Raw genomic sequence first — 12,511 nt, forward strand, 5'->3', positions numbered from 1 at the left:
TTCCCAATGTAAGAATACTAAACCTGCAAGTCCTTGCTCAAGCAAGCAGTTTTCATGGGCAAAGGTTTAAAGCACATGTTAAAGTTTGTGGGATTAGCATCTGGCTGATGACAGCCTTGATCCTGAAAGCATTCAAGCACAAGTAACCTTGTGTGGAGGAACAGTCCCATCAGACATACACACCAAATGTCTAGAGCAACCATATCTAGATATGGGGGCAGGAGGGGAAAAGGCAGGAATAATGCCTTCATTTTGTTTGATACTACTTTTGGAATAAAGTCACATTTCTCTTTTGCAAACTTGTATTCTAAAGCAAGGTCCAGAAAATAGTTCAATATTTTCTTTGTTTTCTGTAAAATATATGTATTAGCAGGAAAAAAAAAAAAGCAGTGAAATGTAATATCGGAAATCAGGGAATTCAAAGCCACAACAGGCTAGGGGGTCTGGGCAATTGCTCTTACGTCATGTTACTGGAAGCACATACAATGCACTAGAGGGTATTACTGGCAAGTGGTTTGGTTACCTGATGCAATTTATGCTGAAGGAAGAAATCATACTAAATTTTACTTATCTGACCACTGTGCCTCACATTCAGTCATAAACTGGAGGGGGAACCTATAACCATTGTATGAAGTATGGAGATTGGTAGTCTGCATTCATGTATTAAATTATGATGTACTGTACTTGTTTTGATACACTAGCAACAAATTTTCAAATAGTTGTGTTTGGGTTTTTTTTGTTGGTTGGTTGGTTTGTTTTTGTTGTTGTTTTTGTCTGTTTGCTTTTTTTGCTAGAAGAGATTATTACCACATGAAGCCTGACGTCTTGCATAACACAGATCCCCTTTAAGCCAAGTGACTTCTGTCTGACCAAACAATATTTTCCAGAAAATTATGTCATCTTGATTTGAAAATGGAGCCGATTGATTCAGCCAGTTAAGACTCTTCCAAGCATCACTGCATACTCTGCTCTTTGGGGACCAGCATTCCAGATGGTCAAAGATGGGCAACTAAACTGGTAAAGGGTCTAGAGAACAAGTCGTGGAGTGGCTGAGGGAGCTGGGGCTGTTTAGCCTAGAGAAAAGGAGGCTGAGGGGAGACCTGATCACTGTCTACAACTACCTGAAAAGCGGTCATACCATGGAGGGTGTTGGTCTCTTCTCCGGAGTAGCAAGTGATAGGACAAGAAGAAATGGCCTCAAGTTGCACCAGTGGAGGCTCAGATTGGATATTAGGAAAAAATTCTTCATGGAAAGTGTTGTCAGGCATTGGAACAGGCTGCCCAGGGAAGTGGTGGAGTCACCATCCCTGGAGGGGTTTAAAAGATGTGTAGGTGAGGTTCTTCGGGACATGGTTTAGAAGACGACTTGACAGTGCTAGGTTAACAGTTGGACTCTGTCATCTTAAAGGTCTTTTCCAACCAAAAAAATTCTACTATTCTCTTTCTTGCAGTCCAGATTGATTACAAATTGCCCACTAACACTAATGAAATCAAGGAATGATCTGCAGTAGAATCAACTCGGTACATTGTAAATTACCACCACTGAAAATACACACATTTTAGAGTATTTGGACTCAAATACCTGTAACAAGTTACGATGTTTTCAGTTGTTTGGTTATCTGTGGCACAGACCTTTGCTTCAGGTATATTTTTCCATCTTTCTTTTAAAATATACCTAGTGTTTTTTTTACCTTTCATAAGAATTTGCAAGTTTCTTTGCAAAACACCAGTTATGAGAATTTTTAAAAGAAAAGCAAGTTTGTACACCTTATGCATGAACAATCTTTTTTATTACAAAAGGATTTTCTTACCGACAAAGGGTAACCTTCTTTCACAGAAAGTCATGCTTTGCTTTAAATAAAACACACACAAAGACTGAGTAGTCTTTATCACCTTTCTACAGTCCCTCTGACTGCGATCTTACGACTATGTGAGCCTGCAGTGTTTTACCTGCTAAAACACACAGTGTTCTCAAAGTAAATTGGATTACACAGTCAAGAATGAAGACCTGGATTATACATTACCTCTAACGCACCTTTTTAAAACATGAGAACCAATTTATTTACTTTTTATGAATGATAACAAATAATGTCACTTCGGACTTTAAAGATTACCAGAAGCCATGGCTTTGTTGCACAGCAAACACCAACTAAAACCTCAGGACAGTATCACAGTGACACTTCCCATTCAGCTTTAACCAAGCAGTCCTCAGACTCAAGGTGCTTTCAGCCCACACCAGTGACCTGGGATACATCCATCCTCCAGTGTCATACACAGCCTGCATCAAACCTTGCTCGGAGCTGGGAGGAGGTCACTGTTGTGCCTGGCACTGCCACCCAGGGACGCCCTTCCCTCCTCCAGTTTGCCAGAGGACAGGCATGTGTTATTCACCTGGCTCCTGGGAGCCCAGCCCTGCCCTGCCACATCCTTCTCCCACCTCTACACTAACGTAATCAGCAGCCTGACAGCTTCTCAAGACACCTTCTGTTAGGAGATATTTATCTTAAAAATGCGTAAACAAACAGCACACATCTTTTTAGCACGGGGAGCAAATACAGAAGTATAACCTCCAAAAGAGCTAAGAGCAGGTCAGGCTGTGACTCTTGGAGTCATGCTCACGAGCTATCACTCAAATAGTCCCACGGATGTCAGCAGCCTATTTGTGTAAGAGCTCAATACCACAACTAGGAAAACTTGCACTGTCACGTCTGTCATTAGTAAGAAGTTTTCAAAACAGGCCTTGTGACATTCCAACAACAAATGAAACACATACTACTTAAATGGTTCCCAATATTTAAAGTGTGCTGATGGCCCCTGCTCTTTCCACTAAAGTTAGATGGACACATGATGAGCTCTGGTCATAAACCTGAAACATTCAAGGGACCTATTTGGATTGTAGACGTCAGCTGATTTCTGAGAAAGCCTCGATCAATAGAGTCAACTTAAGTTATATTTGCACTCTGAGCATCCAGTTTTATATTGATTTCATGGACAATGAACAAGTCTTCCTCATGTTTAAGTGTTACTTCCTGGACTCATAACAATACATAGCTAAAATGTACAGTGCAAGCAATTGTTTTTCCTAGTAACTACAATGAATCATTACTCATCCATTCTTTCTCAAGGCGGTCCATGTGTTTATGTGATTAGCCCTCTCATTTGTCATTACAGGATGAGGTCATCCAACTACTTGTCTGTCAAACTCAACCTAGAGCAACAACTTGAACTCCATAGGCAATATTATGTACAAACCCTTCTAAAAGGGTGGGTCAATTCTATTTGATTTCATTTCATGGGAGAGGCTAAATTAATAGTAAGTATTATAGACCACTCAAAAATAACTACAATGTTAAACTTATCATCCTGATAACAGTATCCACAAAAGTATGAAAATAACATCTTCATTGTGAACATCGCCCCTTGGAACTTTACGAAGGGTTATACAGTTTTGTATTATAGGTGTTCATTCATATAAACAAAAGCAAAATAACCACTAAATACTTGTTTGATAACTGTCTTTCCATGTGGGCTATATAGTATTGGCTTATATGGACATGTTATGTAGTATCAAGAAAAACAAATCCTTTCTCTGAAATGAAGGCCTAAGATTTGTTAAGTCGTCCCCAATGTCTGCCTTTGTTGCTCTCTCTTTCTACTAGTGCAGTTTACAGAGCACTGATTTGCCCAGCCACAGTTTCCTTTGCGTGCAGGTTCTCAAACATCTTCAGGGAAACTGATGTTGAGGAAGTACCATCACTACTGACATTTAGCAATACCAACAGCAAAAACAATACTTGGTTTTTGTGTCTTCAGGTGAATGAATACAAATGAGAGAAGACTGGAAACTTAACCACTAATCTTTAAAAGAAAAATCTCAGGAAGGGCCAATGTGATGATCTAGCTTAACTACTGCAGGATAAAGCAGTAAAAAGTAAAAAGCTTTCACCCTCCCTTCAAGTTTAACAATTGCAATTGACTCAGATTATCTTCTAAATATCTTAATTTAAAAGTGACCAGGAATTGAATATCTACGACAGTACTTGTCAAGGTGTCCAAACAACTCATGACCATCCCTGTAAAAATCTCTATCCTAATTCTAACTTAAATCTGACCGGGTTTAGACTTCCAGCTTTTAGAACTTTTTGTGATTTTGTTTGCTATAGCTGAAGGGCCCCAATCACTGTAAGATGCAACCACATTTGTTGGAGTTATCCACTAAGCAACATTTAAAATTACGTTAGGCATGTAAAACTTTGTTGCTTTTCCCTTCAGAGAAGAAAAACCAGACTGTGCATTATAACCTACATGTCGCTGCATCTTAAACACACACACGCGCAGTAGAATTGCCTTTGTTTCCATTGAGGCCAAGTTCACAAATGAAGGAATGTCCAGGTGCAGAAACTCACACAATAATACATCCAAACAGTAAGTTCCCAGAAACAAACCCACCAGGCTTGAATTGAAACAAAAACCTAACAAAGGCAGGAAAAGGCTGAGTAGAGAGATGAGCATCAACAAGACATGCTAGACAGTTACACATATGTGAAGGCTTACAACACAGAGGAAATTGATATTTGGACAAAATCCCAAACAATCTCACATATCTGAAGAAAATAAATTTTACACTACATGTCAATCACACCAGGCTGTATGAAGTGATGTAGAAACAGTGAGAACACAGATGGAGTTAACAAATACCTTCAAGGTATGATACACAAATTTACTCCTGAGTTTGTAAAAACACACTTGGGAAAACCATGATCAAGAACCATTTGCCAAAACAGCATGGAAGTCACTGAATTTCACTTGAAACTAACTCTTGTTAAGTGTCTCATTCTCTCAGAGTAGCATAAGCAAATTAAACAGATTTCATGCAAAAGCAAAATTTAAATCAACTGCATCTGCGCCAACATAAGAGTCAGATAAACCACGTAAGATTAAAGAACAAATGAAGTAAGTATCAGCAGACTAAGAAAAACAAATATAAACTGAATCTAGCTAACAAAATCAATGGTACAAATTGAGAACTGAAGTGTGCGCAGTAAACTCAGCTTAAACTAAGGAACAGTCCTGAAGCACAGCATGGTCAAATGCAAGCTAAATCTGAAGAGAAGCAATAGTTTCAGAAAAAAAAAAAAAATCTAGTTCTAACTCTTCTGACCGAATACCTGCAGATCGATGAGATTTCAATAAGCTATCAGAGGAGGCACTTGACCAAGGAAAGAAACGATGCTGAGCAGAAACTCCCAAGAACTTTGGCTAATGAAATACTGGAAAAAACAGAGGGGAAGCACAAGACAGGACCATGAGGGAAGAACCAAAAACGCATTAAGAACTTACTAGCTGAAACAAAGACTGCTGCTGTAATAGGCATTCATACAACCCTACCTAGAAACTTCAGAAGAAAAAAAAAAAAAACCAGACAGAAAACAGGCCGAGAAAATACTTGTAACCTTTCTTTTGAAATTAAGACAAATGGAAAGATTTTGAATAAGTCCTTCAGAACTTAAGCCCATCTCAGCAACAGAGCTGAGATTTGCAAAATGCAAACGTAGATTACTGAGTATTAACATTGATGAGACATAGAAGCATGATTAGCAATCAAAGAGCTAAAGAAAAGATTTCAGCCAAATGCTTATAGCCCTTTATACAACTTATATCTTCATACTTCAACATCACAGGCAGCAACTCCTGTCTGTTAGAGGAAAAAGGCATACACGGTGTGATACTATGAAGGATTAAATAGCGTTTCTGAAATTTAAGAAGGAACAGAGAAAGCTGAATGGTTTCTGCATATACCAAATATTTACAAGAACAACCATAGAAGAATATATGTTTTAATTAGCTTTCAAATGCATTTGGGAGTACATCCCAACATATGTTGTGGAACCTTTTTTAATTCTACAGAACTCTAACTGAAACTGTCAAGGGCCCAAATCTCTGTGAAATATGATGTATTCTTGTAAGGGTGCATAACTGGACAGAGGAGTGATGGAATTACGAAAACTGATGTGAAGTAGTGCTACTTTCTCTACACCTTTCAAAGTGAGATCATAGAGTAATACAAAAAACCCTGTAAGCAACATGAATTCTGGTATAATGGAGAAAATTACTAAGAGGTCTAGACATTTTTTGCTTTTATTTTATATTGTGATCCTGCGTGACATTTCCAACAGGGTTTCACACAGAGATATCAAGAGAAATAGTAGGCCATCCTTGAATTCCATGTGTCAAGCAAGAACATTATTATCAGAAGGCAAAAATGTCAAATGACATCTCAGACACCTTGATGGGTCACACAACTCAAAGCATAAAAGACAAAGTAACATCAAGTTTTTGACCAAGAAGCATGACAGTACAGAAACCAGCGCTATGCCAAGCAAAGAGAGAATTTTCATCTCAGGCACTGTATCTGCAAACAGTGCACTGCCTGTAAGAACAGGAGATCAAGAGAAGCATTAGGCAGGAAATGAGACACCTTCCAATTAAGCAGTCGTGAAAGCATCTGGGAATTCAACAGAAAGACTGGTGAGTCAATCTGGAGAATCAAACAGCAGTTCAACCCTATACATCTGCATGTCCTCTTGAAGTGGAAATCTCCTAGTGTGAAGAAGCAAACACACCCACAGCAGATCCTAATGAGAAGCTCAGCAGCATCAGAGCAGATTTGGTGTAACACCAAATGACAGAGCAAACTGGAAGAAATTAATTTGCACTCCATGAGCCAAAATGGACATGGAAAGCTGATGGATAGGCTGACCACTCATGTCAGTTATGTTAATTGCATGCATTTTGATAAATGCTGTATTTCAAGTATCAGAAAGCACATGCTTTCTACTGAAGTGTATTGAGTTTGATAGGCAAAATCCTAACTGCTTGAGTCAACGAGGACAGAAAGTGTCACGTTTATTAAAGCATGTACCATCTTTTCATCAGGCAGATGATATACCAGTCAAAAGCTTTTCTAAATCTTAAGCATAAACAGGTTTTCAAGCAGCTCCTTCCTCAACTCTCTGCATTGAGAGGTTAAGAGCAAGATACAATCTGAATTTTAAATTTGAGCTATTAATTGTGTTGGTGAGCAAGGCTGCAGAAAACTATTCAGAGCTAGAATACTGTCACAGTACTAAAAATTATATTAGACTTGACACTGAAGGCTTGCATCAGCCAGTCGAGCTCAGAACTTCTCCCTTCTGTCTTCCCAATGTGGAAATTATATGCCAACCCCTTCTGCAAAAATATCTGGGAAGAAAGACAGCACTTCATCAATTTCTTTTATCACCAGAAGTCAGCAATTTTCCATCTGCTCTCTTCTGCTTAAGCATTTGAATCATCTTTGGCAACATCTCATAGATTTACAAACTCACACTGAATCTCTCACACATGCGCTGTCCCAGCTGTAAGCATAAATACCCCATCTGCAAAATAATTCACTCCTAAAAACAGTACTTGCAAACTAAGAGCAATTTATTTACTTTGGGATTCAGAGATCTTATAATAATATTTTAAACAAAATTACTTAGAATTTAATTTCCACTTCACAAACGTCCACATACAGAAGGAGCACAGCAGCCACATAAGCTAATCACATCACACCACACCCTCAATCTCTCTTCCTATAAGCTCTAAGTGAACACATTGCTCCACTGTCAACTATTACTTGCAACAATTCCTTGCAATACTGTCTCCAAATAAAAGAGCTTGGCAAGCATTACCACAGTATAGCAGAAAGCAGCTAGAGACATTTTTTAACATATTTGTTGTATCAGAATGCAAGATGTACTTAATTAAAAAAAAGAGCCTTTTAGTTATTTATAAACTTTCTGACATGTTCGAGATCCTTACATTCATGAAAGTAATATGGTCATACAGGGCACAGTGCCCAAATGATGGGAGAGATCTGGGTTTATGTTCTCTCCAAATGCCTCTGCCCCAGCTGATGCAGGTTGCCATATAACACACCTGATACTTCTTGAGAAGGAGCTATTTCATACAGTTCAAACTACCCAACTGCCCAGGGGAGGCAGCTGCCTAGCAGAAATTGAATAGGTGAGAAGGAGACGGTTAAAAACATCTGGCACCTTTGAGAAAACTAATTAGAGGAAAGAAAATACTTTTTCCCCTGTTGGTGAACAAAAGGAAGATTAAACTCTTGAGTGAGGGTCACACAGAAGCGAAGTACAGGCATGGCGTCATGTGCAAGGCATGAAACAATTTCATTAAGGACAACGCTCATCAACCATCAAATAATTTCAAAGCAGAGAAGTACATTTTTTGGTCTTGTCCTGGAAGATTAATGCACTGATGCAAGATAATGCGAGTTTGCAGAACAGCTATGAAAATCCAATTTAAAATCCAAATTATGCATCTTTCCTGTTTTTCTTTTGTTAAAAAGGAAAACAAAACCCAAAGAACCCTTCAGTTAAGGCATGCTTACAAAAGAAAGTCTCATTGATGTGACTGGTACTGACACAGACAAAATCATTTAAAAGAGTGCAGGTCTTAATTTCATATAAAAATGGATCCACACAGCTTAGTAGAAAAACTGTATCCCTTAAGTAAAACACTGATCAGATACATTTTGTTAGCAGAGATGACTCCTAGGGATTCGTGAATTAGGCGCTGCCCTAACACATAATAAGATGATCATCATGCTTCTAATTTGTTAAAATCCAACATTAAAATAAGTGCAGAAAATGTCTCCAATATCCAAATGAGTATTCGAATAAGAGGGCTTTCTCTGTTCAGCTAAGTTACATAAATTGAGGCCAAGAGGAAAGAATCAGAGCAGAAAGGGCAGATATTTCATCCCTTCCCCTAGTGCAACTGATATCAATACTTCTTTTCCTGTAAGGACTGTTATAGTCGGAGTCGATCCAGAAGAACACGTAATGTGAGTACTGCTCCTCCGCTTCAACATAAAGCCATAGAGACTGACTTTCACCCACCTCCAAGGCTATATAAACTACTTCTTTTTAGACTGAGACTTGTCAAAAGACCTAAAAGATCCGGTGTTCTGGATTTTGCTCTGGTGAGGGCAACCTCTGTCCACAGGATGGTAGCAAGTGATGGAGGACAGGTAACACTGAGACCTGGGCAGCCCCTTCAAGGGTGATCACCAGCCTTCAGCCACGTTTTCACAGTCACAGCACCCAGCCACAGCACAGTCTGAAAAGGTCTGTCCCCAGCTGTCCCCCCGATTCCCATTCACCCCCGGGAAAGCATTCTCTTCTTTCAGCTATGCCAACACAACTACATGCCAGCGTGACCCCAACTTAGGGTCTTCCAAGCTTGAAATGCTTGTGGATGGAAAGAGAAGGGCATTACACTTCACCCAGATCAGTTTGCTGACTGGTAGTTTCACAGCAAACCTAGATTCGAGGGCAATGCCAGCAAATCAATGCTTCTCATCATCAAACCACTGCTTAAGTTACATGGTGAAGCCATCTCATGTCATCAAGCCTGAAAGTCAATTGTCATTCTACAATTTAAGGCAAATGACTTCAAGAGTCAAAAATGAGGGAGTACAGGACAGCAAAGGTAGATCACACACGTAAAAAAGTGACAGCTGTATTTACGTTCTCTCTTGCATATACAATTCAGACCTCTCCCACCACAGTGAAAAATCTTATGTACAATATTTCTAGTTAACTTCAAGGACAGATAATCTGGTGTCCCACAGAGCAACCGAGCCAATTTTTATACCCCAGTCACGGGTGAATACCTTTTTAGATTATATCTGAGCAAAAATCAGCATTATGTCACTGCAGAAATGGCACTTAAAGAAAACAGAAACGAAACACATAAAAGGTTATTTTTTTTTCTGTTTCTCTAGTTTCAGCCAGATAATTTCCACCTCTTTCACAAGAACCGTACTGCTACCATCTACAGAAATTCCACAGCGTCATCGTAAATGCTATCATTTTTATAAATTATGTACTCTGTGGACTGTTTCAGCAGATTTGTTTATTCTGAACCCTCAGGATCAGCTAGGTATGTCAACACCTTGCTTTTAGCCAGTCTTACCTATGAAGAACAATTCATTGGCTTCCTTTGCCTGCCTCGGCCCTCCATGGGCAGATCACAACTATTAGAGCAACTGGTGTAAAATTTCCATTATTTCTATGGAAACATTTAATCATAAATTCCACTTATTACTGTGCCTACCAAGCTGGGAGTGTCCTGGACACTCTACATCCCTTTCTTTCTTCCTCTCCCACCTTTTACCAACCACTGTGTCAGAACCCCATGTGCTAAAATGGCAAGGTCTAGGTTCCCATACAGCCCTTTTAATATTGCCAGCACTAATAACTTTCTGTCTCCTAGTAGTGGGTGTTTGTTTAGTTATGGTTCTGGCAACATACTGGAAAAAGATACAACTCTTTTCCAGCCCTTCCGCATACAAACAAACAAAACCCCTAGAAATTGTTTAGCAACTTACTGCTCCTACCTCAATCCCACAGCAGCTGCAATACCAGGCAAGACACTAATAAAAGCTACATGGAAAGCTGTTTTCAAAATATGCATAGAACTTTTACATTCTAAGTCAATATTCACTATACAGACTGTATCCACATAAGAAAATCAAACAAAACAACAAAAGAACACCCATACTTGAATACAAAAACTTAAATTCCAAGGGGAAAAAAATACAGAAACAGATTCAGAACCAGTTCTGTATTCTGAACTTGTACCAAATGCTGCCAGCTTATCTAACTTTCACCAAAAGGAAAGAGTGCCAATTTAGGAATCCTACTTCCACTCAAGGACTAGATCTTCAAAAGTGATCTCTCCATCTGTACAGTAGTATCATCAGACGACTATACATAGAACGGCACAAAGGCCTAGATAGACACACACTCTGCAAACAGGTTGAAGAGAAAACCCAAAATACTCAAAATATTTCCCCAATAACTAAGAAATGTCTGGAAAATTGACTTGGTATCTCACACAATCCCTAATTCAGAGATAACAAAGCCACAGAGGTACAAGAATGCCTTGTCAGACCAGCTACACTAAGACGGAGAAAGAAATCCTTAGAGGTCAGTGGGTAATCCACAAGAGTCTGCAAAAATTCCTCCGTAAACATAGCAGAGACAATTTCTGAGGCAAGACATTCTTGTTATGGATTTGCCAACATCGTCCACATCTCAAAAGACTAAAAAAAATATATAAGAAAAAAACATCTACAGCCAATGTGGAGTGGCTGCTGGTCACCTTCCACACAAGAATGAAGTAATTTATCAACATACAACACTGAAGAACACTGAGGATCTCAAGGGCATTAGTTTAGATTGTTTACAAGTCCATAGAGCATTCAAAGGCTAAAGAAACACTTAATCACGTGGTAAACATACACAGGACCTTGAACCACATACATAATCCATATGTTTATTTTGATTAGCGTGAAGAACTAGTTGCAACGCAAGTGGGTAAGGAAGAAACCACAGCTTTTCAGACAACGAGTTTGACTATTTTCTGCCAATTCAGGAAGAACCAGTGGTACTACCATCAGGTCCTCTATCTCCAGTTTTATTTCTATAAAAGGCATATATGTTGCGTAAAAATGATGAATGGTTTCAACAAATGTATACGAACAGTATTGCACAAACCAAGATGTGTATAAGCCAATCTACAAAAGCATTTCCAGCGGTCTAAAACAAAGCATTCAGGCAACATACTTTACAAGGACATCTCAAAGAAGACAGAGAAGCTGAAGCAAATTTGTTCTCGTAGTGCACGTTTGTGAATTAAAACTTGGTCTTATTTTAAACATCGCGTGTTAGAGGCACAGCAGTAAAATCCTCCAAGGACCTGGGCAAGTCACATCCCGACGTACCGTGGCATCGGACACCGGTGATCACTCGCACGAAGCTCCACAGCGCCTAAATCCCACGGGAAACCTTAGCATATGGGAAACCAAGTACCTAAATAGCCACCAAGCGCCTAAGGCCCCCGCCGCCTTCCAGCGCCGTGCGGGGCGCCAGCCGCAGCCCCCGGCAGGGGCGCCGGGCTCTCCGCACCGCCCGGGAAGGCGGCGAGGAGCGGGGGAGGCTCCGCGGCAGCCCCGGGGGCCGTTATCCCGCGCGGCCGGCGGGACCCAGCGCCACCCCGGGGGAGAGACGGTGCGGACCGCGATGCGGATCGCGACCCCGGCCGCCGCCCTTACCCGCCAGTCCTCCGCCGCCGCCATCGCCTCCGTGCCCCTTCCTCCGCTGGAGGATGAAGTAGGGGTTGGCCCGCTCCGTCACCCACAGGGCGTTCGCCAGCAGCACCTCCTCGGGGTTCACCCACATGCTCCCGGCGCAGACAAAGGCCGGCCCGGCCGGCCGGCAGCGGGGCGCGGTGACTCACGCACGCACCGCCCGCATCACACGCCACCATGCCCGGCCGCCGCGGCGGACGGCGCAGCCCGGCGGGCACCGGCGGGCGCAAGGCGGAGGGGCGGCAGCCGCATAGTCCCCGCGGCTCCCGCCGCCTACCCGCCCAGCGCCGGGCGCGGAGGGGCGGC

The 12,511-nt window shown here is 41.0% G+C and overlaps 1 protein-coding gene across 3 annotated transcripts in view; it reads right to left on the minus strand.

Annotated features, from left to right (window-relative positions):
* Window positions 1-12,296, minus strand: part of TBC1D9 (TBC1 domain family member 9) — a 50,796-nt gene extending 38,500 nt beyond the window's left edge. For all 3 annotated transcript variants that reach the window (XM_065633445.1, XM_065633443.1, XM_065633444.1), the window contains exon 1: window positions 12,170-12,296. In XM_065633445.1, the coding sequence (XP_065489517.1) occupies window positions 12,170-12,296 (127 nt within the window). The remainder of the gene's footprint in view (window positions 1-12,169) is intronic.
* Window positions 12,297-12,511: the final 215 nt, after the last annotated feature.

This window comes from Caloenas nicobarica, chromosome 4 (genome assembly GCF_036013445.1).
Source record: "Caloenas nicobarica isolate bCalNic1 chromosome 4, bCalNic1.hap1, whole genome shotgun sequence".
In the NCBI taxonomy this organism is placed as follows: domain Eukaryota; kingdom Metazoa; phylum Chordata; class Aves; order Columbiformes; family Columbidae; genus Caloenas; species Caloenas nicobarica.